The sequence below is a fragment of the Aspergillus mulundensis genome (genome assembly GCF_003369625.1).
Source record: "Aspergillus mulundensis strain DSM 5745 chromosome Unknown scaffold_9, whole genome shotgun sequence".
Classification (NCBI taxonomy): domain Eukaryota; kingdom Fungi; phylum Ascomycota; class Eurotiomycetes; order Eurotiales; family Aspergillaceae; genus Aspergillus; species Aspergillus mulundensis.
The window spans coordinates 1,189,612-1,214,248 of NW_020797897.1; the positions used below are offsets into that span (position 1 = coordinate 1,189,612).

Here is a 24,637-nt window from a genome sequence, read left to right on the forward strand (position 1 = left end):
CGCGCCCTAAAACTTTAAATATTATTTTATTTTTAAATACATGCTTTAATTAATTTAAAGGTAGCGCTAGCTAGTAGTACTTAAGAAACTAAATTATAATTTATAATACTTATTTAATTTTTTTTTATTTTAGCTAAATATTAAAGTTTTAGCGTGCTAGCAAAATTTAGTACACCTGGACTATTATAAATAAAAAATATTTATAATATAATTAAATTATTATTTCCGCGTGAGCTAATTAAGCCTAAAGCTTTATAAATAAATTAAAAAAATATAGCTTTATAATATTTATATTATTAATATTATTTTATATTTATAAAGGTAAATATTAAAAGTAAATATTATTAAGGCTGGCTATTTAAGGTAGTGGTTAAAAAGGTTTAATATTTATTATTATATAACTTTAAGGTAATATTTATTAGTAACATTACTAAGTTACTAAAAATATTTAAACACTTTTATAATATAAAGCCTGATAAAATACGCGGTTATAATTTTAATTTAGAATTATATAATATTAATATATAAAACACTTTTAAAATCTTTGTGAATTAGCTAGGCTATATAAAAAAAAGAATAGTTTAATATTTAATAATATGTTTTAATTAGCTTTATTATTTTTTACTTTTTTATTATACTATACACCATATAGCTATATTACACTTTATTTTTTTTTATTTTTTATGCTTTTTTACTTTATTTTTTTTTATAATTTATTAAGCTCCGCTTTAATATATAACTATATTATAATATTTTTCTTATTATATACTAATCTTTAGTTTAATTATTTTACTTATTAAGCTTAGCTTTATTACTAATTATATTTAAGCTTTTTTAAAGGGGGGATATATAGCAATGTTTAGGCTATATCCCGGCATATAGGGTGTTTTACTATATATTACTATTTTTATAGCTACTTCACCCGCTCTGCGGGACTTAGTAAAATCCAAGACTTTTTAAATACGCATAGCGCTCATATCAGCTGCCATAATAACCTATTACCTATTTTTATTAACTTAAAATTAATTTTTGTAAGACCAACAAGTCTTAAAGATCTTTACTAATAATAAAGATATTAACAAAGGAATTAAAACTAATAAAAATAAAGTATTTTAAATCCTATTAAATATTACTAAAAAAGTTACTTAAAAATTTAGGAAAAAGGCTGGCCTTAAAACTATTTTTATAAACCTTTAAGCTATACTTAAGCTATTTTTAATTAAAAAGTAAATATAGGTTTAAATACTTTATATATAGGTTTTTACTTTAGCTTATACTTAAGGCCTACCCTAGCCTTGCCTAATTAATAACTAAAACCTTAATTAATAATAACCTAGTTAAGTTATATAGCCTAATATAATAATAAAATATATTAAACCTTAGTGGCCTAAGGCCAAAGCTTAAGTTACTTAAAATATTAATTTTAAATTAATAGTAAATTAGCTTTAGTAATATTAAATAAAAAATATTAACCTTAATAATTTTTTTTTTAAATTAAAGGGTTGTCCGCGACCCGCTACTAAATTAAAAAAAATAATAATAAAATACTATTATTAGTATTAATATTAATACTAAACATAGCTTTATTATTACTATTTTTAACTTTATTAAAGTATTATTTAATATATTAAATTTAGTATTTTATTCTTATTATTTATAGCGCTTTAAATAAAATATAATATTTATTTATAACTAAAAGAAAAAAAGTAGTGCTTTAATAATACCTAGTATAAAAGTATAAATTATAATATAGTTTATAGTTTTATAAACTTTTAAACTTATTAAATTTTTTACTAAATAAAAAATTACCTTTTTTTATTATAATTAAAAAATAGTTTTCTCGGGTGCTACCCTAGCTTTAAAAAAAAGTAAAAAAAATACCTAGCTATAACTATAGTAATTTAAGAGATGTTTGTTTTGGAGAGCTGCAAGGCAAAAGTGCCCTAACCATAAAAGGCTAGACGTTATACTGACTGCTAATACTCCCGAAACTCCGCAAGAATACTCGTAAACCTATGGCCAAAACGAATGGTAGGAACTGTTCGATAAAGAGATGGATATATTAAGAACTAGAAACGAGGAAACAACTAACTACCGATCGGTGGCGGTAAGCCACGTGATGTCGATATGACATCGATCCTTCCTTCAACGTTTCTTTCACCCTGGGCAGCGCCTGGAGCGTCGCCGTGTTTCTGCCACGAATCACTTTGTTGCAAATCAGGCAGGTACTTTTGACCAACACCGCCAAGCGACTTTTCCCTAATGCATTATTAGCTTTGTGAAACCTCACTAGCCAATTCAGGCGAAAACAACAACCAAGTTGAGCTCTGGCTGAGTAAATCAAGTTAAAACCAACACTGGACCTCTCACAGGCTCGATGGTATATACACCGCCCTAGTTCCAAGCTTTGTCCTGTCCACCACAATATTCTCTCAAGCACTTCGACTACACTCCTCTGATTGATTATTTTATAACCCTTATCCACCTAGAATATCATGTCTAAGATGCCATATATGTCAGCGATTCTTTGTTTCAAGATGGTCCCGGAAGACGCGCTAACACAATAATATAGCAAGCCCTCCCCTCCGATTGAACTATCGGTCTCAACGCTAGGCTCGGACGCATATTGGATGGGCTCGAAAATGCAATGCAGGAAAACCATGAGTGGACGAATACCAGATACAGCAGTCGCCTCCTGGGAAGAGAGTGATGGGCATTACTATCTCCTCGAGGCAATTAACATGAACTCATCGTCCTTTCAACAAGCAGCCAGCAGTCTCATCTATCAGGCTGGCATGTCATCTGCTGTCTGGGGGATTGGTACCAAGGCAATTTGCAAAGTTAAAACTTGGACTGAGGGAATGGAAAACGAAAGCAGCACCCTTGATTTCGTGGCCTCTCGATTTCCGCACATACCGGTTCCTAAGGTTCTCTATTCATGGGTCGATGAGCAACTAGGGCGGACTTTTCTAATTTTAAGGCGTGCCAAAGGGCAAACGCTTGCAAGGGCATGGCAGTCTCTTACTTTAAAGCAAAGATCCCATATCGCCGCCACTGTTGCGCAGTATTGCTGCGACCTTGCTAAAGTAACCTTAGAGAACTTGCAGTCCGCGACAGGTTGTGGAGTCCTTGAACCTTTTCTCACGGTGAACGCTGAGAAATCGCACCCATCGTGGAAACCTCGCCCGTTAGGGCCGCTGTCTTGCTCTGCGACTAAGAGATATTTTCAGAAACTGTCAACACAACCTCTACCCACTATTGGGGATAAGTTTTACTTTTATCATGCCGACCTCGGTCCAACAAATATTCTCATATCAGATGATGGCACTATCACGGCAATCTTGGATTGGGAATCAGCTGGGTTTTACCCAAAATTCTGGATTCCTCTCAAACCGTACCGAAGCGGGGGTTTCAATCTTGATGTCCCAGATGATTCTCGCTACGAATGGACGGACATCTTTGAATCAAATCTCGCTAATGTGGGGTTCACTCTTGATCACGACCATGTAGGATGGCACAAGACCCTGGATTTTACTTTCTTCAAGCTCAGCAAGCTTTATGAAGATACGTTAGGCACTCCGTAAAGCAATCTTAATATGAGAATTTTGTAGGTAGCTTTATTTCCATTATCTGGCTTCACAAGTATCCAAAACACAGTAGTCACTTTAGAACCAGCAACCATTTTAACAACTTGATCATGGTGAGGATGTTGAGCCTGGTTCATGTTAGTTCGAGCCGGGAAAAGCGGGTTAAGAGATCCCACCAGTCGCGGAAAGTTTATCTTCCTCCGGTCAGCGGTTTATGACAGAATTCGCACGTCTTCGCGCCGGTGGGATTATTCTGGTTGCAGTTGTAGCATTTCTCGGAATCGACGGGCGCGGAAGGGATAGATGGAGCCATCATGGACGGAGGAGAGGTTTCGATGACCTGGTCGATAATAACTGATGAATGATTCTAAGGAAAAAGTTAACTATTTTCACGGCGGTGGTGGAGGTTAGAATAAGGCTCCTATTTATGCTTCACAATACACTCCAACAACCAAATTCGTTACGGATGGACGTCAAAGCCAAAGTGATGACTATCATCAGTTTCCCCTCCGGTAGGGATGAGGCTTGGAGCACAGATCATCTTTCGTGTTGTCCTGCGGTTTCGCCGCAGCGCAGCGGCGGAAATGCACTCTGGCTTCGGAATACGGACCACATCCCACATCAGCTTTGTCGCGAGGTACCGGTATATGTGGGACATCCCTGCTTGAACGTGCGAGGGGGAGATCCGTCGGATCTTGACGATCTGGGATGATGGCAGACGGGTTCGGGAGCACCTGGGGCTGGGCGCGGAAGGGGAGGGAGATGAGGGGTTTTTATTGGGCGCTTTAGCTTTAGTATTGCCGATGTGTGGTTTGGATTGTGGTTTTGGTGTGTATTTTCCTCTTTCAAAGGGTCTTTACGGGATGCGATTGGTGATGATGCTGACGCAGCGCTTCCGCACATACAACCTTCCCCTTGACGATGCAAAGTCCAAGCCCTAAAGTCGATGAGAAGATGTGGAGTGACCCGCGGCTTAAGAAGCTAGTGCATGGGTATTACCGCGAGCCTGAGGGTCCGGCGACGCGGATCGAGAAGTACGATGGTCTGTTTGTGGACGGGGTGCGGTATGGGACTTTTTTTCGAGGATTGGGTGTTTACTCCTAAAGCTGGGAGTGAGGCTCAAAGAGATTAGCAGATGTCATTGCTAATACGTACTCAGAATGGGATTGTTGGGCTTGCTTGTCCGTGGTCAGGCCACTCGGCGCTACAGTTTTACCCTTGGGAGGACAAGAACAGCACAAAGATCAGCAGGGGCCGTTCGGCTCCCTGAGATAATTGTGACTTTCAGACTTCCAAGTCGCAAATGACGTCTGCAGATCCGATCAGTGGCTATAAACAGCACAGCGAGGGGATGCTTCGATGCATCGCACAATTTCTGCAGGATGACCGGGTGGCTGAGGCTAGACAGCGTGCTATGGAGAAGCTCCTGCACCACAGCCCCATCCTGCAATATGCCGATCGCGCCAACGGGCCTGTCATGGCGCGAGCAGCCCTGCTTAGCTCGCGCTGCCAAGCTTGGGGGCCGGACCCGTTCCTGGGGCTGAGACGGCTGAAGAAGGGACGGAAACAAGGCTGGCGTCGTTGGGCATTCTAGGCTTGGTTTCCGGGTTATAAGTAGGTGAGGGCCTCTGGAGCTGACATTTCCAGTCGCTCATCTCAACCATCATTCCTCACCACAAACCCTAACCCTAACTTCTGTCCAACATGAAGGGCATGAAAGGCCTCTTCGCTGCCGCCGCGGCCTCGGCGCTCTTCCTGACCTTTGCGCGTGCTCAGCTCGACAAGCCTGCCCTCACCTCCAACCTGGACTACCTCCTAGAAGGCAACGCCAACAACCTGCCCACCGTGAACCGCCAAATCGCCATCTGGGCAAGCGGGTACATCCCCAAGGACTGCCAGGACCTCGGTGCAGGTGAGGGATACGATGCGAGCGAGTTCGAGGTGTATGAGGTTACATATGACGACGTAGGTTTACCAGAAGCATGGAGAAGATCGGACTGACATGATGTACATGCAGTGCGCCGACCCCTGGCTCTTCTGCCGCCACAAGGACGTCGAAACCACCATCGAAACGGCCGCTGAGACATTCTCCAAGTTGCCCGTGAAGGTCCGGGACTGGGTATGTCCCTCCCCCTTCAACCCAATTGACAAGGCAAGCACAAGCTAACTCGCCTCCAGGTCCGCCAGATCCTCCTCCTCCCCGGCGCGGACTCGGCCTTCGCCATCAACGGCAACGTCGCCTTCTTCGGTTCGACAGGCGGGAACGTCGACGTGATGATCCACGAGTCCGCGCACGGCCTCGACGGCTTCGCTGCGTTCGGCGAGAACCTGAGCAGTACGTCCGCGTCCACGTCCACCTTATCAAAAGCTCCGCTAACATGTTGAACAGCAAGCGAAGGCTTCCTCGCCGCCTACGACGCCGACACCCACGTCCCCGACGACTACGCGCGCAGCAGCCAAGCCGAAAACGTCGCGCAGAACACGGTCGTCGCGGTGTACGACAAGAATGTCCCTGGTGGATTCCCGGGTGTGCAGGAGCAGTACACTGCGATTCTGAACCAGTATAGCTATATCGAGGACAAGGCGGGCGATGCGCTGTTGCCCGGGGGAACGTGTGATCGGCATCTCGAGAACTCGGAGACGGTGGTTTTGGGGTCTGCGGCTAATGCGACGGTGTCGAGGGTGCGCAGGGCTGCTGGCGCTTGGAAGGTGCCCCAGTCGGGGCTCAAGGGGGAGTATAGCAAGATTGTCAAGGAGTTTCAGCCGTTTCAGTTTAGGGAGGGGTTTTGAGTGATGGCGTTGTATAGCGGAGGGGTCAGGGAGTTGGCGTGATGATTTATGGATGCGTTATAAATGAGGATTAGATTCTTGAAATTGAGCTGTTGAATGACTGGGAATTGCAGAGAGATAGAATAAGGGAGCGCAAAAATGTGTAGAATGGATGGAGTCAGAGAGAGAGTTTGTTGATAAAGATGTGTTCCTGCTGATGGGAAAGTGAATGCAAGACTGAATGTGACAGCCACCAAGCCTTTGCACAGCAGCACAGAAACTGGCCGAATTCTCTTTCACTTGCAGTTTGTCTTTTCACCATTTGGCATGATTCCCAGCAGCGGCACCAACTGCAAGGAAAACGTCCCCCGATTCCTCTCCCTGATCCCGTCAGACAAACCAACTCCTCCACCACGCCCACCCCGCCGCAACTGCGAAAAACGTCCAGTGCCCCCAAGCCTTCCCATCCCCCTCAACGTCCCACCATGCGCTCTCACCAAGAATCCATCTGCGAGAGCCGCCAGCGAGACAACCGCTGCAACAGTGGTCAGCGCGTCCTCGTGCCCCTGGTACTGCAACGCGATGAGAGCGACCCCGTACGTCGATTCCCGGATCGCCTTGATGTACATCAACGGCGACGCAGGGGAGTCACGCGGGAGACCGAACCGCTCGTATTCTTCCGACGGACGCAGGAAACTGTTTGCTCCAAGGCCGATGGAAAGAACGCCGAGGGTGTACGCGGGGATTGGGCTGAAGGCAGACATCTTGCTTTCAGTTAGCGGCGTCTCAGGCTGAGTTGGAGTGGTACGAACCTTTTAGGCGGGCCAGCGTCTGTTATGAAGAGCCCTGGCGTCACGGGGGACATTCGCTCTGTTTTTGCCTGGCCGGAGCGGAAATCCCTCGCTAATATACTGGACTGTTGCGCTAAGATCTTAGGTGAGCACTCCAACGAGGCGGACTACGGAGTAGTCCGCACGGCTCTAGGCGAACAGCTATACAGTATACACGCTGACACCAATAATGAGCTGGACTAGCTCCACCGGTCGGAATTAGTTCGAGGATGCCTCCTGCGGATTGGGTATCACCACGGGGGCAACATATCCGGTTCCTTCTTCGGCGAAAGGCGAGCGGCACAACCCACTACTCCGTATGTACGTGCTCGCGCAAGTGCGGAATCTGACGATACGCGAGAAGCAATAGAGTGGCTTGATCTCTATATGAAACCAAAAAGCTTACACCACCACCATACAGAAAAAGAGTCCAGCTCTTCCATCCTCCCAACCCTATGTCATACTATATCAAACAGCCCCCGCAGAATACATCGTCTCCGCGCGCACAAACCCTCTCCTGCTCCACTTGGGATGATAGATGACACCCTGGATATTCTTGTTCCTGTCGGTGATAGTCCGGGTAAAGCCAACCTCCACTTCGTCTCGCACACCATTGACCATGCGATATCCTTGGCCCTTTGCATTCTGGCTATTGTAAGGCCACGACATCGTCGGATACTCATAGTAGCTCCCCTGCTTGAAAAGCTTGGGATTGATCTGTCCATCGTCTCTGTATTTCTTTGGAAACCGCTTGTTGTTTTTCCTCTGACTCTTCTCAGTCGGTGGAGGGGAAGCGTCCAGATGGCGCTGGATGCTGGACCGCGTTCGGATATGGTATGGACTTGGATCGAACTCGTCTCGGCCGCGGTCTATCCGGTATGCCTGTTTCCATAACAAGGTTAGGCGAAGCCATCTTGGGCAGGTAGCAGAGGAGACAGCTTTGATCGTACAACAGGGACCTGCTTTGTTGGCGTTGGTACTGGCACTGGCACTGGCACCGGTGTTGGCGCTGGTGCTGGTGCTGGTGCCAAGGGGGTCTCGGACTTCTTCTGTGACCGGTCCGAGAAGCACATGGCTGCTGTTTGGAGGCCAGATGGGGGTGTATCTGCAGGAAGGGAAGGAGACACTGGCTCGAATGGGTGATGAATACATCCAGAAGCTGTGAGAAATCACACTCCCTTTTATGGGCGAGCATCTCCCAACCTATGTAAGTAAGGGCGGTCTCTTTTGGCGCCGCATATACATGACCAATAGATTTGAGTGGTTGAGAGCGATTCCAAGTGAACAGCTTGGGCACTTTTTGATATTGAAGTTCTCAAAATAGAATAGGTAAGACCGTATTCTAGACGACACCTGAAACCTTGCGCAGTCAAGCGACATAGTGCGGGCGCTTCTGGATCGCGGTGTTCAATCCAAACCAGTCATTTTCTCTGACAGGATGAGCGTAGGCGCTGAGCATAAATAGTGACCTCCCAGGCTCGTCCCGGGGGAATGGTTCGCTAATACAGAAGCGAGTCAGCCTCGGCGGAAGCAGCAGCGGCAAGTGCATCCTCCTTCCACTTCTCTATTTCACTTTCTCTATTTCACTTTCTCTATTTCAAGTTCTCTATTTCACTTTCACCCTCATTCAACTTCTCATCCATTGTCAACATGTCTCTAAAGCTCAACATAGACGCTTACCTGGAGGTCCCAGAGACCGCGAAGGAGGAAACCATCGAGCCCCCCAAGCAAAAAGGCGCCCTGGCTTTGTTGAGAGAACTCTTCACAAAGCCAAAGCCAAAGCCAACAAAACCGCCCGGCGATAATCACGCCAGAACAAGCCCATACAGCCAGGAAGCGGTCTTCGCAGTCCTAAACGACTTCCTACAGCCTGAATCAACGAAACCGCTCCACCAAGCAGTCCGAGAAATCCTCGCCCTCCTTCCTGAAAACGCGCCTGAGTCCACCGAGATCTGGTCTGCAGGCGATATCATCATCGAGGTTGCATCGCAGATCCCGTATTCGCATCCGTCGCAGCTGAAGCTCGCGCAATTGGTCGAGCAGCTTATATCGGCGGAGAAGTTTCTTGATAAGAGTCCGTCCGGGGATGTACGTAGCGCCTGTTCAGACCTAACTTACTTTGTCTAATGCATTTGCAGGGAATGAGATACAGGGGCCAGCGCTTCAAAGAGTCCTTACGGGATTCTGTCACTGGTATGCGTAGCTACCTAGTCTCCTCAATTCCGCTTTCCATTAAAGTTCGACCTCTCTGATTTCGAAACACACAGGCCCAAACGACGAATTGTTGAATGAATGGCCAAATCTCAATGCATTCTACGCCCACCTTGATGCGTGCCATATCATTCCTTATACCCCTGCTTGGGCTATATCCGCTATGTGGAGTGCCTTTGAGGCGGAAATTGAGGACCCCTTTCCCGGAGAGAAGGACCAATGCATTCTTGCTGCTGCGCAGTATATCTTTTGGAGCGGGCAGGAATTATTCAAGGCTATTAGCTACGTCAGCGAAGACTACACGCCTGGGGAGCCTGGTCCGTTGTATACAGGGGAGGGCGGGCTTAGTTTGCATCGGTGGCGGTTTTGGAAGGATGGGTTTCGGGCTGCGGGTGGGGATATGGGGATTGGGGAGGAGGCGAGGGGTGTGGCTGGAAAAGCGGCGGTATTGATGGAAGGGCTTGAGAGTGCTTTGGTGTTTGATTTGTGATTTTGTTTTGTTGGGTGATTGAATGGTTCTATGTATGATGTATGAGTAAAGGTTGATATCAATGTACTTAGGGAATGCGCTTGCTAGTGCGAGTCTTGACACTTTGACTCCGTCTGGAATTCTCTATGGGAATGGATTCACTCAATGACTTCTAAGCTACTGACAGCCCTGAACCCCCGACTCACAAAGGTCCAGCTTCCATGAGCTCCAAACAACACATCTCAAACAACATTCTCCCCAATAACCCCATACCCCCCATCAAGATAAAACCACTGCTCATACCGTTCAAGCTTCGGCTGCGCCGGCAACTCATCCGACTGCGCCGGAAGCCCCAGGTGCGCGGTGGCATTGTACCTGGAGACAAAGCTGCCCGGGATATCCGGGCGGGATGTCTGGTTGTAGTTGATTTCGTTGGAGTCGACGGCTCCCTTGACCAGGTCGAGCCAGTAGGTGTGGCTTTGCGCGATGATGGACGTTGCGAAGGTGGCGTTTACGTAGGTGTTGTTGACGATGGGGATTAGGGCGTCGCCGCGTGGGACTTTGTAGTACTGTTTATGGGTTAGGGTTTTGGTGGAGACGGACAATGGAACGGGGGTGTAACTGTACAGTGAACCAGTCGCGGTAGGAATCAATTAGACCGGGGCGGTACTTGTCGACATCGTTGAAGTCTAACATACCCATCAGCATCTCTGCTCCAGGAGACGGAAAAAGGGAAAGAGTAAAAAGCCCACCATCGACCAACGACGCAATCGGATCATCAACGTCAATCCCAAGGACCTTCCAATCCGTCTCCCCGCCATCCCTCAGCGCCAGCGCCCCCAGAACCTTAACCCGCTTCACCTGCCCAACGAACCCAGGATCCTGCCCGATATCAAACAGGTCAACGGGGTCATTGTCCCCCGGCGCATCCGTAAAGCTATGGTTGAAGTTCGGGCTCTCCCAGGTCTGCGGGATGGAGCCGTACACGAAGGGATACGACTTGTGCGGCCAGACGCTCTCGACGTAGCGGGGACGGCCGTCGCGGGCGTCGTGGAAGATCGGGTTCAGGGGCTCGGAGCGCGCGATCTCGATCTTGCCGTCGGTGTGGCGGGGGATCTCGACGATGAAGTTTATTATCTGCTTGTCTTGGGAGGGGTGGAGGGGGATGTCGTGCCAGAAGGAGATGGGCTCGTTGTGGTGTTCGAGCCAGATGCGCCAGTCCTGGGATTTGGTTAGTGTTATGGTGGGATGGACTGGGCGGGGGGCCGCACTAATGTGTTGCGGGCGCCGACGGTTCGGAGGCTGAGGGCGTTGTAGTCGAAGGTTGAGTTGGCGGCTGCGGCGAGGACGGGCAGTATGCCCCAGACGAAGCTCTTGGTGATCATGATGGATGAGGATGAGAGACCGTAACAGGTCTCTAGCCGTGAGGGAATGGAGCAGGCCTAAATTTATATGTCCTCCAAACAACCCCCACGAATGGCGCGGCATCGTGCATGACGCCACACCAGGGGAACAGCAGATCTGGTTGGGAGATTCTAGAAGCCCTCCAGCTCTGGCTGCTCAGCAGCTTTCGGCGCCCCCACGTGCGAGCCATCCCCGGCACTCCCGCTCGGCGTCCGCGCAGGCCAAGCCACTATCTACTCTACGCTGGCAGAGCAATGCAGGCCAGGCTCGAATAGGAACGCTACATCTAGCAACGTGCAAAGGATCATCGTGACTCGCAACTCCTTCGCTGAGTTTTGGATTAGGGCAACTGAGTCAGAGCCCTAATATCACCTACCCTATCAAGCCGGTGTCAGATCATGTGCAGGTGGACTCTCCTGGCGCCGGAAATTTATGGGATGGCCATGGAAAAGAAGTGTGATACTCTTGATTGGCTATTAGGACTGGATTGCTTCATACATTTCTATTATCGCTGGTTATTGTCTCATTCTAGGTGGATTGCGATCTCTTCCGTTGCTTTGGCGTCTCTTGGTTGTTTGTTCTGTTTTGCCATTTGGCATTTCCCTGTCGTTGCTGCAATGTATTGATGATCTACTGGTATTGCCTTAAGCGTGTTCTTCTGTTGTAATGCCGCTTCATCTTCGCGATTATATCTCAGTATGTCCTAGTTGATGAAATAAGAACAATGGGAAGAAAAACAGAATATGGACAGGAAGGAAGACGTCGGATGGAGAGATAGGAAGAAAAGAGAATATGGACAAGAACGAAGACGTGGGATAGAGGAATAGGAGTGAGAGGAAACAGAAGATTGTCTAGGAAAGAACAAGGCGAGGAAAAAAGGAAAGGTATCAGCATAAGAAAGACAGGATGAAAAATTGGGGTTTAAAGAATTGAAACTTTTCATACACATTATCCACACTCCGTATCTCCGAGGTAGCAATGAAAAGGACGGTCCGGCATATAGCGAGAGAAGCGAGCAAGACGGTATATTCGAGCCAAATTACTGCTGGTCCTCCGACTTAACGCAGTTCACCTCCTCATCCTCACTATCGCAGTCTTGGTCATGGTCATACCGCTGAACCCCAACCTGCCCCTGAGGATGCCCCCTCAAACAAGGATTGGACGATGTCTCGAAAAGAACAAGCCTACCCTTCAACGCAAAGTTCTCTTTCCGCAAGTCCTCAATATATCGGAGCGCACTATCTATAATCGACGCTTTCGGTGACGTATACTGCCTTCGTGCGGAAGCAGACGTCGAAAAAGTAGTATTGCCTTTTTTGGAGGCAATCGATGACGGCGAGGACCGCGGTGACGAACAAGGCGAGCACGCGTACGGCTCGGCCCCCTTGTTGACGATGCACTCCAGCATGTGGAATTTCCGGTTTAGATTCTCGCGGTACCGCTTCTCGACGACGTTGTGGGAGGCTCGTCGGTTCTGGTGCTTGAGCTTTTGGCTGCGCTCGCGCTCCATCTCGCGGATGTTGAGGCTGGGGGCTGAGCTTCGGCGGGGGCCGATGGGAGCTCGCGGGGCGAAGATGTTGGGGTTGGGGCCTTCTAGGCTTGGCTTTTCCAGTGAAAGGGGGCCGTATGGATAGGGAAGTGGTGGGCGAGGCTGGCCCATTTGTATGGAGTGGGGATCGAATTTGAGGTCGGGCATGGTGGTGGTTGTGGATTCGGAGTCTTCAATGGGGGACCCAAAGTAGGGACGGTATGGGATGGCGAGAAAGTCATCGTTTTGTATGTTTTGTAATAAGGGCTGGTTTGTTAGCCTGTAGCAGGATCTCGCGCCGGTGGACATACATTGGCATAGAAGCCTTCGTAATTTATGAACTCACAAGGACTCTCAATTTCCCCTGGAGATGTAGTGCTCACGAACGGATACACAGGTATTCCTTGAGAAGACGGTGTCCAGCCGTCAATGCCCCCTGGAAAAGTCGAGATACACGTCTTGGAGATTGGTTGCTGATGGCCTCTGGGGAGGTGCTGTAGCGAGTAGTCGTTTTCGTCAGAGTTGGGCAGCGGGGTCGGAAAGGTCGTAGTTGTAGCCTGGCTCATTGCGGGTCGATAGATTCTTCATGAGGTTTTCGGCAAGACAGAATGTTCATTGACGACGCTTGCCAGTGCGGTCATATCTGTAGAGCTAGGTATAAGTATGCTGTAAAACTTGGATCGATCGGAATGGGGAAAAGAGATGACTGGCTGGATATATCGGAAGTTACCGATCGAGCAGAAAATCTACGTCTTCTCCCGATAATCAGTGTAGCGGTCATACCCTGGACAGAAATAGAGAGTGTGCTCAGCGCTGGCTCTTGCGTAAGCTGCAAAATCCAAAAGCTAGAAAAAGTGGAACTCGACATCAGTGGTAGGAGCAAAAGTCCAGGCCAGAGGGTGTATGGCACGGCATCTGGACCCGTCAGGGCCAGGCTTGGCCAAAGAGCACACAGAGAGAGGCAGCAGAGTTTGGCAATGACAGCCGAAACAACCTTGTGGGTTACTTCCAGGCGGGGAAAGCTTGAGCTCTATGACAGCTGTCACCTCGTATCGAGAGCTTGAACCATGGGACTCACCCAGAGCTAGGTTCTCTCTCGGATGCGAGCTACGGCGAAATCCATTATAAGGCTGGCCCGCTGTTGGTTTCATCCTTCACATGCATAAAACGATCCTTTGCACAATGCTTTTCTCTCAGATGGAGTTGCAGCCGGACGCAGAGCAAGAAAGCCATCTAAGAGAATGCCATTCTTTGCCACGCCCGTCTCGCCGCGATGTCGTTGAGTTGCCAACACTGCCCTCTATAAACGAGCCTCGGGGAGAGGTCTCAAAGCGGTCTTGCAAGTCAGTGCGATTTGCTCTGGGTAGCAAGACTATCCAGTATTTCAACCCGACCGAGAGGCCTTCATTGGTGCAGAAGAGTATGTCTGGTTCTTTTTGGTGTTTCCTGTGTTAATCAGGCAGTGGATCGTCCTATATCAATGAGCCCAGCACGGGCTTGATCGCCGCTTTGGGCAAGCTGCAAGCGATGATTGAATGGAGATTCGAATGGAGTCCGATAAGCAAAGTGTAATAGTGTTAATGCCTAATATTTTTCTCTCGAGAATCAATCCGTCCCTGCATGTGAAGACAGATGACGTCATCAAGCCTCCCCTCTCATCCATGGGAAGGCACCGAGAACATTCCTCTTTCATCTCCCTCATCCCAGGAAATCCTTACAAGATCCAATGATACTGACAACCAGGTCGTCAACTTCTGGTTCGAACCCAAGATTCTCCCCGCTCCCTCCAGCAAAGTCGTTCTGGTACGGCAGCCTCGCCGACGGCGCCCACCTCCGCGAAAACCTCGCCCCCTCGTGCCAGGAAGCCAAAGCCGACGGCCCTCGATGACTGGATCGACATCGCCGAAGGCGAAGGTCCTCTTCGACCAAGTCCCTCGAAGCATCTTTCGTGCAATCCTACGCGACGGATGCGAAGGCCGTCGCCGTCGCGCGGTACGCCGTTGATAAAGCTGGGATCGGGGTCTCCCGGAAGTTCAGAGGCGGCATACTCGTCGCTGCCATCGATAGTGACCAGTATGTACTCGCCGTTCAACCACTCGGAGAACGTGCGTGACCAAGAATTATCCATCAGCTGTTCACCGACTTGGGCGATGAATACCATTTGCGTTGGGTGACGGACTTCTACGAACAGATCAAGCGAAATGGGAGGCTCATACACCAGGATGTGATTGGGGAGGTGATTCCTGGTTATGGGGGTTCGTCCCATGATCCTCTCGTATCGTTTCCGCTTTATCTAACCCACCATGAACCCCGACAAACAATGGACCGAGTGCCACCAGGATAGCGAGTGCCGTTCAGCTCCATCAGAGGCAAGCAAGAGCTCACTACCAGGATTTGGCACCTTGCGGCTGACAGCTCCGAACCCCCTCCCCGCGGTCGACATCTTGGTTGCCCTCGTGGTCTACTCCCCAGGCTCTTTCCCAGGGAACAGCGACCCCGTGGACATCGAGATCCAGAGGTCTACAACGGTCGAAGCCACCGGCCCAAATCACTGTGCTAAATCGACTCGGCTGTAGCAGCCGTCTCCGGCTGGGGTCTAGAACACCAAATGATATATCAGGGATGATACAGTTAGGGAAGCACGTCCTGAGAAGCTGGATTGTACCTGCTCTGGTCCCCGCATTCTCTCCAGTGTAGTGATAATAATGACATGTAGCTCACACGACGCGCTGGTATTCCGCTTGTCATTACTTGTAGACCACTCAAAAACGCCGGAGTCTTTTAATGCGGCTCCGCAAGTTTAGTGGAATAGAGACCCGACCCATGAAGACTGTAGCAACCCGATTTACAGAGTATTGGGTATGTGATTGTAGATTTGGGTAGGCGGGGTTTAGTTTGGGGCAGTTACCGAGATGGAGTCGGGAATATGCCAGTGGCTGACTCAGATTTTTAATGCATGGTTATCCAATGGTTTGGAGAGGTTAGGTATTGGATGCTCGCATTGTTCCCGGAAAGCAAAATGCAAGTCTAGTTTATTTTGGAGTACCTTCTCCCCGGGTGTCGATTGTTTGTCGTCTTTTGACAAAAGAAAGATATTGACAGGCAAGTATGTTCTCCAGGGGAATGACTTTCACTGCATAGTCTGGACAAAGAAGGTGTTGGCTAGCTTCAATGGCAATGCACTAATTCAGCCAGTAAAATAAAACAGAACAAGAACAGAACAATATGCTATACTCCTTTTGCCGAGCAAAAACCCGCTGAGCAATATCAATAGTAACAAACACCACAAATTACCCAGATAGATGTCCCTCCTCCCATCTCTTCCACCTTCTCAACCAACTTTCAACCCCTCTATCTCTCTCAACTCACTGCTGCTTAACCAACCACCACCCCGCAGCAATAATCCCACCCCCCCAAAGCACAGTCAAAATCCAACTCCCCACTCTGTCTCCAGTGGTGATATGCGGCAGCGCATCGGGCGTATCGTCATTATACGTGTCGAGGAACTGCTCCTTGGCATTGGGATTCGAATCGATTGTCTTGGCCGCCGCATCATTCAGCAGCATCAGATTCGCCGTGATCCCGCCCAGCGCCGCCTGCTGCACCTCAAGTCCCTGGATCCCATCCCACGTATCCTGGTACCAGCGCGAGCCGCAGAGGTTGTTCTTTCCATCTGAAGAGCCGTCACAGGACCGTCCAATGGCCGCTGCGGAACCCTGCAACTTGGGCATGACTTTGTCGCGGAGCTCAGGGACCAGTATCGCTGCCATGGCTATCCACATCGAGCTCCACCCCTTGAAGTTGAGCATGTTCCGGTCGCACGTGTGCAAAGGCTCACAGGCTACATCCGAGAACACAACGCCGTTATACCCCTTGCTCGCGTCCGAGGGGAAGAAGTACCCCAGCAGATGATCCAGCAGACCCTCCGTGCGATTCGCCCATTTTGCGTCCCCCGTGGCATTATACATGTACGCTGCGCCGGCGATATATGTACCGTAGTTATAACTCCACTGCATGAGCCCCGCGTCAATGCAATCGTTCGAGCCGGACGTACTATCCGCCACGCGCCAGTCGCTCGTCCGAATCAGGGGCGAGGCCGCAGACCAGTCCCAGATCTTCTCGGCCCAGTCGAAATACGTCTGGTTGTTCGTGAAACGGCCTAGTCGTGCAGCGAGCTGGAATAACCCGCCGTTCGAGATTGAGTTGCGCAGTGTGTACCCGGCTTGCCAGGGGTGGATCTGCCAGGTGATGCCGCCGTCGCAGGCGCGCTCGTCCCACCGGTTCACTTGCATTGTGAAGACGGCGCGCGCGAGAGAGGTCCACGTCGGCTTGTTGCTTACTTCTGGGAACCCCGTTTCTGAGGCGGTTATGGCCGCGAGACCCCAGAACATTTGGTCGTCGTTGCCCTGCGCATATAATTAATATTTACCCTTCTCTTTTCGAAAGTACGGGGGTGGATTGGGACGTACCAGCCACTGACTGTAATTCGAGTCAAAGTAGTCGTAGTTCCGGCCAGCCTGGAACATCAGATCGTGCGAGACCACGGAATTGTGCTCGTTGTACCCGGAGACATGCCAGAACTGGATCATGGTCATGAACATCGCGCCGGCGACATACCAGGTGTCTGTCAGTTTACCGGGGATGCCCTCGGTCTGGTTGGCCAGGTAGAATTCCCACATGGGGCCGGTGATGGTCTTGCCGGCTTCTTTGAGGGATTCTAGGATGCGTCAGTATGCATCCTTATTTACTTTTGCTTTCGATGGACGGCGGTAGCTACCCTTGTTCGTCGCCTCAATAGGGATATCCGCTAAGACGACCCCGAGCTGGCCCAAAAGCAGCAAGGCCCCACCCAGGGACAGGGACAGGGACAGGGACCATGGAGAAGAGCCCCAGCGCATTGTTCCCGGAAAGCAAAATGCAAGTCTAGTTTATCTTGGAGTATAGAGCTGAAGATAACAGGTAGTAGTCAGGAACGGCATTAACGCAGGAGGGCAGAGGTCGGATGAAGAAAAGTCGCAGCTGATCGGGCCAAGGACCCCTAAACATAGCCGCAAATCACGCCCTCTGCCTGGACCCTTGGCCTGCACGCCAAGCCTGGCTCAGCCCCGGGTGGCGGTGTGCAGCCAATGGGATTGCTCGCCAGCGGAGATGCCAAGGCCTGTTTGTCGGATGGGGTTAGTGTGATCCAGGCTGCCGTTAAAGGGGTGCTGACTCAAGCTGTACTCTTCCCGGACAAGGGAACAACTTTATTCCAGCCAGGCTGGCTTAGGCCTGGCCTGAGGCAACAGGTCTTTTGAGCAGAGTCAATGTCGAATGAGAAAGACTTTTTCGACGTGCCATCATTTGCACCTTGAGGCGTGATGTCTAGGCCCTTCATTGCCCGCCTTTGATTTTTACCCCCGAGTCAGGACATCCATCAGGATTGTGGGCGTTCTTGGGGATGATGGCGTTTACGAATGGGACCGGTTGGCGTTCCATTATTGAGGGAGGAGCTTTGACAAAGGATACCGCAGCCCTGGGAGCGGGGCATCCCCAGCAGAATAATCTGGCGACCTTTGATCTTACCGCGAATACTCCTTTGTACCTGAAATGCCCATCTTCATCCCCAGCCTCTTCCCGCCACCTGTCGTGGTTTGGAAAGTCTTCGACTCATGGCCACAGCTTGGACAGACGAGACCGGACATACTCTCGACCAACCCAAGAATGCGAACTCCCGTCTAGCTTTCCGGCAGAAATCAATTCCTGGCGCACGTCCAGAAGCGAGACCTCCTGTGACGTTGTGACGACGACCGCACCATTAACTCCAGACTCCTCGGCAAATAATTGACAGAAAGATGCTCATCCGAAGTCCTGGATGGCGTCCTTCTTTGTTTCAAGGCCAGTGCTACCGTAGAGACATTCTTGATACTCGTGGTTGACCTCATGACGAGAGACCGTGTCTCTGGGCGAATAACAAAGAGGTGATGCTCAAGGATGTGCGGCCCAGATTTTCAATGACTGACCCCTCCTGGTCGTATCGGCCCAAAAGCGAGAATACAAAGGGGGGTCCAGTCCCTCGAGAATGAGACATTCAGTTCAATCGGTTTTCTCCGTTTTATAGGCTCTACTTGCTATATACCTGAGCAGACTCCGAGACTTGCTATGTCGGGTTCAAACGTTGGCTGCTGGCCTGCAGCGCTCACAGCAGAGATGCTGGACAAAGCCGGGGTCCCAAACGTCCTCTGGGGCTGGTGGTCTTTCAGCCTGACGAATGTTTATCATCCTTTTCCCGTAAATACCCCATATAATTCATACGAGAGATTATCAAAGACCGGCTGACTGAACCGTCATAGGAGGTTGAGTTTGTGGTCGTTGACGACAAGCTCGACGCCGCGGTGGCTGCTCTCAAAACATCAAACAGAATGCGCTTTTGCGCGGATCCCAATTGCCCAGAGACGCGTGCGGACAAGTACCCTAACGAGAGACAGCCTCGTTATGTCAACCAGGCCACGAGCCAGCACATGATCAGTCCTGCGATGGCGGCCCAAATCATGGCCACGAATCGGTTCCATATCCTTGCCGACCAGCACTTCCATCTTGACGCCCGCGGGGGGAGGTTTTCCATCCTCCGCTTGTACCGCAAATCTCGGATGCTCTGGTGGCTGCCAGAGATCCCCCTTGGCCCCGTGGGGAATGACGATTTGATACTATCCACCGATCCCAGTATTCCAGCTAGTAGGGAAAACGGGGGCATGGGGACAGGGCCTTGGACAGACCTTTACCCGGTGAAGACACTCAGGGCTGCCAGATTGTACGAGGTACGTAGTCCCCCATGAAAACATGACCTACCGGTAACTGACGCTTCCTCCTGTCTTGAAGTCTGTTATCCTCCTCTTTTGTATCCATTGGGCCGCCGCCGATGAGTCTTACGACGTACTTGACAACATGGTAAGTACCGGTGTCATGGACACGAAAAAAGAGGATAAGTCGAAAAATCCCGTTTATGTCGAAATCAGGGACAACCTGAAGCCCGAGTTCAAGGCAGTCTGGGACTCATTTCATCCACCTGTCCCCCGTACAACACCGCGTACGGAGAATATTAATTTCCCGCTCCTGCGGCTGCGCAAGAAACTGCTGGCAGGGGAACTGTCACAGAGCCTGAATATGCCGCCCCTGCCTCTTATCAATCCCAATGCCTTGGTGAGGCTTCCGGATATTGAGTAGGTGGAATTATGATTCAGCCTCTTCCCGTTGCTGCTCTCTCGCGCTGAGATTCAACATCTCTCTCCTTTTGTATTCGCTTTCATCGACCTCGTTATCGATCGTATGTCTTACTTGTACCTAAGCATTCAACATCCCATGCCCTTCGCCTTCGATGATTTAGTTAAGAATCTACTTTCACAATCCGTCCAACTACCACTCTCGTGGTCTGGTGTCGAACGTAGAGGAAGGGTAAACAGAAAAGGGGCCAACACGAGATCCCTCTCTCAGCAGCCATCCGGAACATCCACAGCGCTCCTACCTATCACGGCGGCCTTCTGGAATCTTCATCGAAGCTTCTTTGTCGTCCGCTTCCCACCGCTTGAAGACGGAATCGCTGGCCCAGATGTGGCTGAAGATACAAGTGTAAATTGTCATCTTCAGCCCGATCTTACTTGCCTACGACTGCGACCGACCCTCGTCAGACCCATCGACACCAACCCGACCATCATTCCTCGCTCGAGGCCCACTTAGCGGCGTTCCGTACTGTATCATTCCTCAAAAATGAGGATTCCCGGACCCGTGGAGGTGCTCGAAGCAGCTTCTGCAGCAATCGCCGAATTGGCGCAGGTCCCAGAGGTCCAAGACATGTCGATGATCATCGTCGGCCAGGCCGCGATGCAAGATTGAGGCTGTTGCACGGGCGCCTCTCGGTTAGGTAGATACGGACGTTTTCCAACCCCTGCCATCCTTTCCGTTATTCTCTTTCTTTGAATGGGGATATGAAACAAAATACTGACGTCAGCCTTTGTACAGAATGTCGAGATCATGATAGAGGCTAAAGAGACAAAGGCAGTACTCCAAACTAAGCTTGGGTGGGAAATTTTGCATGCCCAAAGGATTTGTTCTTCCGACGAGGACCTGGTGGACGTCGTCTCTTCACAGCCACTGGATTGGCTATACAGTTCTGACCAGCGATCATGGGAGGTAAGACCGGGTTATTTACAATAGTACATCCGCTGATTTCTCTGATGGAGTGGGCCTTCACTCCTCGCAACATCCTCTGCATATATACTTCCTGGGGAATGTCACACCTGCCTCCTGTCCGGCGAGGACATTATCATATCCAAGATGTGCGCTGTCGGAGTGCACAACTTCGAATGGAAGCATAAAAGGGAGACGACATGCATTAGCACTCTATCTGCTGAGCTTAAAGATGATACTGCTGCCGCTCAGTAACCGGAACCCCCAATCTCTCCCACCACCCCTCAACGCCCATGTCCGCCTGTCCACTACATACCGTTAGCAAACAGATAATCAAAAGCAGATGGTCAAGGCACATACTCATCCCGCTTAATAACCGTCGGCTCCGTCTGCCCGGCGGCCTCGTCTGGATTCCGGAAGACAACGTTGTATTTCTGCCGGCCTGATCAGCAAACTGCCTCTCCACGATAATACCTAGAAGCAGATACATACCAGTCCGAGCGTTAGGTGAATCCCAGCCGGGGACCTTGGGTACTCCTCCACCGGCTTCTTCCCCTCAATCATCGCCATGATATTCTTCACGACCGTCGCCGCCTGCGTCGCACCAGGCCTTGCAGCCTTGCGCAGCCCCGTGTCCGCGATGTCACCTACAGCATAAAGATGCGGATACTTCTCATCCGCGAACTGCATAGTAGGCCGGATGCGGATAAAGCCATTGGACTGGCTGAGCAGGCCTTCCGGAGAAGATGAAGGGAGGTCCGAGAGCAAGTCGGTATTCGGCGTCTGGCCCGTCGCCAGAATCACAAAGTCGTACTTCGACGGCAGGGTCGTGCCATCCGTAAGCTGGACTTCAAAGGGCGTTGTGCTTGGAAAGCCGGACTGCGGTACCTTGACGCGCGAGCCCGTAACGAATTTGATCCCCAGCTCGTCGAACCGCTTCATGATGAGCTCGTGCAGACCGACGTGGTACTGCGGCATGAGCTTCGGCCGCGACTGCACGACTGTGATCTCCTTTTCCGGATAGAGCTCCTTCAGATCCGTTGCCATTTGCACGCCTACGGCGCCACCGCCGGCAATCAGGATGCTCTTTGAGTTCTTGATGTCTGCTTGGTGCTTTTGCAGGTATGCGACCGAGGAGATTTTGTCGTTGTCTTTCATGCCTGCGGGCTCGGACAGGCGCGTCCCCGTCGCGACGACGAGGTACTCGAATGGAATCTTGGGCGAGCCTTGCCAGTCGCGGTCGATGTTGACATAGTTTGGTTGCACGGAGAGAACGCGCGCTTGGATTACGCTGTGGTTTGTCGCGGTGTTGAAGAGGTGTGTGTAGGGGATGAAAGCCTTGTGTTCGTGGCCGGGGAGGATGGCGAAGCGGGGCTGCTCATTGTCAATGGAAATCTTTAAATAGGAACAGGGGCATTCGTACAAATGCAAAAAGGTGGTGGAAGTGACTATGCGGCTCGATCAGGAGGACGCGGTGGGTGTTGGGGACGACCTTTGCGAGCTCCTGGGCGGTTGATTTCCCGACGTACGAGCCGCCGACGACAATGATGTTCTTGAGTGCGCTGGCCATGTTGTGTGTAGTTTCTGGTGTGTTGGAGAAGCAAGGGGCGTTCTCTGGTTATGTATGGCGGCGGAGTAAGACTTAACCCCCCAGGCCCACCGGGACTTCCGCTTATCTGATCATCTTATCTCCGGCCCGGTCTCGGACCTACTGCTCTCGGTGTTAACGCCGTGTCTACTTGACATGACGTGGAATGCTTCTTGCGATGCACGGAGTCGAGTATCTGGTCTGGTGCCGGAATTCCGGAGGCTGAGAACGACAGCCGCTGCTGCCTGCGTTCCATGTGAGCGGAGCCGGACTCCTTTACAGAGCAGCTTTACCTACACGAGATCTTGTTTAGCTGTACTGGCCACTAATACTTGATGGTCGAATCGGACTGTTGGAATCTCTCCATATTGAGCCCCTCGTCCACCTGCCCGCCTTTCTCTAAACAACCCCATAAACAACCCCCAGCATATCAACCTCATCCCCGGCCCTCCCCCACGCCCCAACAACACCCCATCCCTCCTCAGCCTCAAACGAAACACACTCATCCGTCTCCGTCCCAACCGCAAGCTCATTGCCGTCACTCGTGGTAACTTGCATATAAAAGATCCGCGTGTGATCGTTGTACTTGCCCTGGCACAGCTTCGTCGTCGTCCAGGCCTCGCCCTCACCCAGCGTGAGTTCTTGCGCTGTTCCTCCAGTCCCGCCGTGCGTTATGGATGTCCCGTTGCTGAGGGTCAGGGTTATGCTGTCGAGGCGCTCTGCGCCGGCGATCGAGATTGAGGAGAGCTTTGAGGTGCTGCTGAGGGAGGGGAGGTCGTTGAACCATGTCCTGTTTGGACTTGTTAGTTTGATGCGTGGAGAAGGAATGGGAGAGGCATACCCGTGCGGTCCGCCGTAGAGGTTACTCAGTCTGAACGAGTCGCTCTTCGTCCAGGTGAACTCGCTAGTGATCGGGTTGTGGTCTGAGAGGATGGTCCCGTTGTTTAGGAACTTGGTGTCCTCATAGGCCCATGACGTTGCTTGGAGCGTTAGGGCAGGACTGCCGCGGTAGCTGTGCCCAATCCCATTCAGTCAGCATGCCAGCTCCGATATCCTCAGTGAAGGTTGAGGGAAACATACAAGATCTTATCAACAGTCTCACACGTCTCGCTGGTCGTCGGGTTCTCGCAAACAACCGCGTCCGTCCCCTCCGTCGGCTCGACGCCATCAAGCACGAGCTCAACCCACGGATTCGTCATGCCGTTCTGCGTCTCGAAGATGCGGATGTTCTCGCCGGACGACGTATACCGCGCATTCGTGTCGCCGTACACCAGGACTGCGTTGCCGATCGAGTTGGTGCTGATGTAGTCGGCGACCTGCTGCAGGTTTGCGCTGCGGGCGGTTACGTCTTCATCCTCGGATCTGGCCATATTAGCACCCCACCCACAGCACTTCCACAAGGAAAAGAAGGCATACCCCGCGTCTGCATGCAGATTATACGCGTCAACATAGACCCCATCCTCGAGCTTCACCCGCATCACCGTGAAGCCCTTTGGCGTCCAGCAATCGAACCCGCTTGCGTCGGAGCAGGTGTCCCACTTGACGCGCTCAAAGTCGATCCAGTTGTAGTTGGAGAGGGTATTGAGGCCTGAGCCGAAGGGGACGCCGCCGGATGTTGAGGTGCGGTAGGTGTGGTTGTCGGTGGAGTAGAGGGCGGCGTGGTAGTTGAAGTCCTGCACTTGTCAATAATGGTTTGGGCGAGGGTATGGAATGGGAGAAGAGCACCTCCTGGACGTGGATGATGTCGTAGGCGTACTCGGAGAACCGCTCGCCGATGATCTCGGTGTTTTCGGTTTTGTCGCCGGGGACGTCGTTGTTGTTGAGGAGTTCGGGGAGGCCGGCGACGTTGAAGGAGAGGATGTTGAAGGTGCCGGTTGTTGCGGCCAAAGCTGGGCTGGCCAGGAGAAGGGAAGAGATGGACTTCATCGCGCTCTAGTCTTTGCCTTGATGGCCAAAAGAGAATTTGGCCGGGTTGACAACGACATATTTATACACAACTCCCCAGGAAAAGATACTTGTCTTGTCTACTTCTCCGCAGCTAAAGAAGCTAGTCGACCTCTGAAGAATCACCTTTGATTAATTAATATA

The 24,637-nt window shown here is 50.5% G+C and overlaps 11 protein-coding genes across 11 annotated transcripts; 3 read left to right on the forward strand and 8 right to left on the reverse strand.

Moving 5' to 3' along the window:
* Positions 1-5,291: 5,291 nt before the first annotated feature.
* On the forward strand, positions 5,292-6,377 carry DSM5745_08185 (uncharacterized protein; the record flags this gene model as incomplete). Its single annotated transcript, XM_026750201.1, has 4 exons — positions 5,292-5,552; positions 5,605-5,706; positions 5,766-5,922; positions 5,977-6,377. 4 exons carry the CDS (start codon positions 5,292-5,294, stop codon positions 6,375-6,377), a joined length of 921 nt encoding a protein of 306 aa, XP_026601205.1.
* A 275-nt stretch (positions 6,378-6,652) lies between these two features.
* On the reverse strand, positions 6,653-7,120 carry DSM5745_08186 (DUF4267 domain-containing protein; the record flags this gene model as incomplete). The annotated part of the gene is made up of 1 exon (XM_026750202.1): positions 6,653-7,120. One exon carries the CDS (start codon positions 7,118-7,120, stop codon positions 6,653-6,655), a length of 468 nt encoding a protein of 155 aa, XP_026601206.1.
* Positions 7,121-7,654: 534 nt separating this feature from the next.
* DSM5745_08187 (uncharacterized protein) lies at positions 7,655-8,259 on the reverse strand (the record flags this gene model as incomplete). The annotated part of the gene is made up of 2 exons (XM_026750203.1): positions 7,655-8,068; positions 8,137-8,259. The coding sequence occupies 2 exons, from the start codon at positions 8,257-8,259 to the stop codon at positions 7,655-7,657; spliced, it is 537 nt and encodes a 178-aa protein (XP_026601207.1).
* Positions 8,260-8,836: 577 nt separating this feature from the next.
* DSM5745_08188 (DUF3632 domain-containing protein) lies at positions 8,837-9,887 on the forward strand (the record flags this gene model as incomplete). Its single annotated transcript, XM_026750204.1, has 3 exons — positions 8,837-9,274; positions 9,325-9,379; positions 9,454-9,887. The coding sequence occupies 3 exons, from the start codon at positions 8,837-8,839 to the stop codon at positions 9,885-9,887; spliced, it is 927 nt and encodes a 308-aa protein (XP_026601208.1).
* A 221-nt stretch (positions 9,888-10,108) lies between these two features.
* DSM5745_08189 (Inorganic pyrophosphatase) lies at positions 10,109-11,251 on the reverse strand (the record flags this gene model as incomplete). The annotated part of the gene is made up of 4 exons (XM_026750205.1): positions 10,109-10,435; positions 10,494-10,555; positions 10,619-11,087; positions 11,138-11,251. 4 exons carry the CDS (start codon positions 11,249-11,251, stop codon positions 10,109-10,111), a joined length of 972 nt encoding a protein of 323 aa, XP_026601209.1.
* Positions 11,252-12,309: 1,058 nt separating this feature from the next.
* On the reverse strand, positions 12,310-13,364 carry DSM5745_08190 (putative bHLH transcription factor; the record flags this gene model as incomplete). Its single annotated transcript, XM_026750206.1, has 2 exons — positions 12,310-13,065; positions 13,110-13,364. 2 exons carry the CDS (start codon positions 13,362-13,364, stop codon positions 12,310-12,312), a joined length of 1,011 nt encoding a protein of 336 aa, XP_026601210.1.
* Positions 13,365-14,545: 1,181 nt separating this feature from the next.
* DSM5745_08191 (uncharacterized protein) lies at positions 14,546-15,064 on the reverse strand (the record flags this gene model as incomplete). The annotated part of the gene is made up of 1 exon (XM_026750207.1): positions 14,546-15,064. One exon carries the CDS (start codon positions 15,062-15,064, stop codon positions 14,546-14,548), a length of 519 nt encoding a protein of 172 aa, XP_026601211.1.
* A 1,099-nt stretch (positions 15,065-16,163) lies between these two features.
* Positions 16,164-17,696, reverse strand: DSM5745_08192 (glycoside hydrolase family 76 protein; the record flags this gene model as incomplete). Its single annotated transcript, XM_026750208.1, has 3 exons — positions 16,164-17,204; positions 17,268-17,515; positions 17,576-17,696. 3 exons carry the CDS (start codon positions 17,694-17,696, stop codon positions 16,164-16,166), a joined length of 1,410 nt encoding a protein of 469 aa, XP_026601212.1.
* Positions 17,697-18,939: 1,243 nt separating this feature from the next.
* DSM5745_08193 (uncharacterized protein) lies at positions 18,940-20,001 on the forward strand (the record flags this gene model as incomplete). The annotated part of the gene is made up of 3 exons (XM_026750209.1): positions 18,940-19,068; positions 19,131-19,595; positions 19,657-20,001. 3 exons carry the CDS (start codon positions 18,940-18,942, stop codon positions 19,999-20,001), a joined length of 939 nt encoding a protein of 312 aa, XP_026601213.1.
* Positions 20,002-21,187: 1,186 nt separating this feature from the next.
* Positions 21,188-22,531, reverse strand: DSM5745_08194 (NAD(P)/FAD-dependent oxidoreductase; the record flags this gene model as incomplete). Its single annotated transcript, XM_026750210.1, has 4 exons — positions 21,188-21,269; positions 21,322-21,395; positions 21,454-22,335; positions 22,385-22,531. 4 exons carry the CDS (start codon positions 22,529-22,531, stop codon positions 21,188-21,190), a joined length of 1,185 nt encoding a protein of 394 aa, XP_026601214.1.
* Positions 22,532-22,948: 417 nt separating this feature from the next.
* On the reverse strand, positions 22,949-24,475 carry DSM5745_08195 (endonuclease/exonuclease/phosphatase family protein; the record flags this gene model as incomplete). The annotated part of the gene is made up of 5 exons (XM_026750211.1): positions 22,949-23,339; positions 23,391-23,561; positions 23,630-23,911; positions 23,966-24,222; positions 24,275-24,475. 5 exons carry the CDS (start codon positions 24,473-24,475, stop codon positions 22,949-22,951), a joined length of 1,302 nt encoding a protein of 433 aa, XP_026601215.1.
* Between the last annotated feature and the right edge of the window lie 162 nt (positions 24,476-24,637).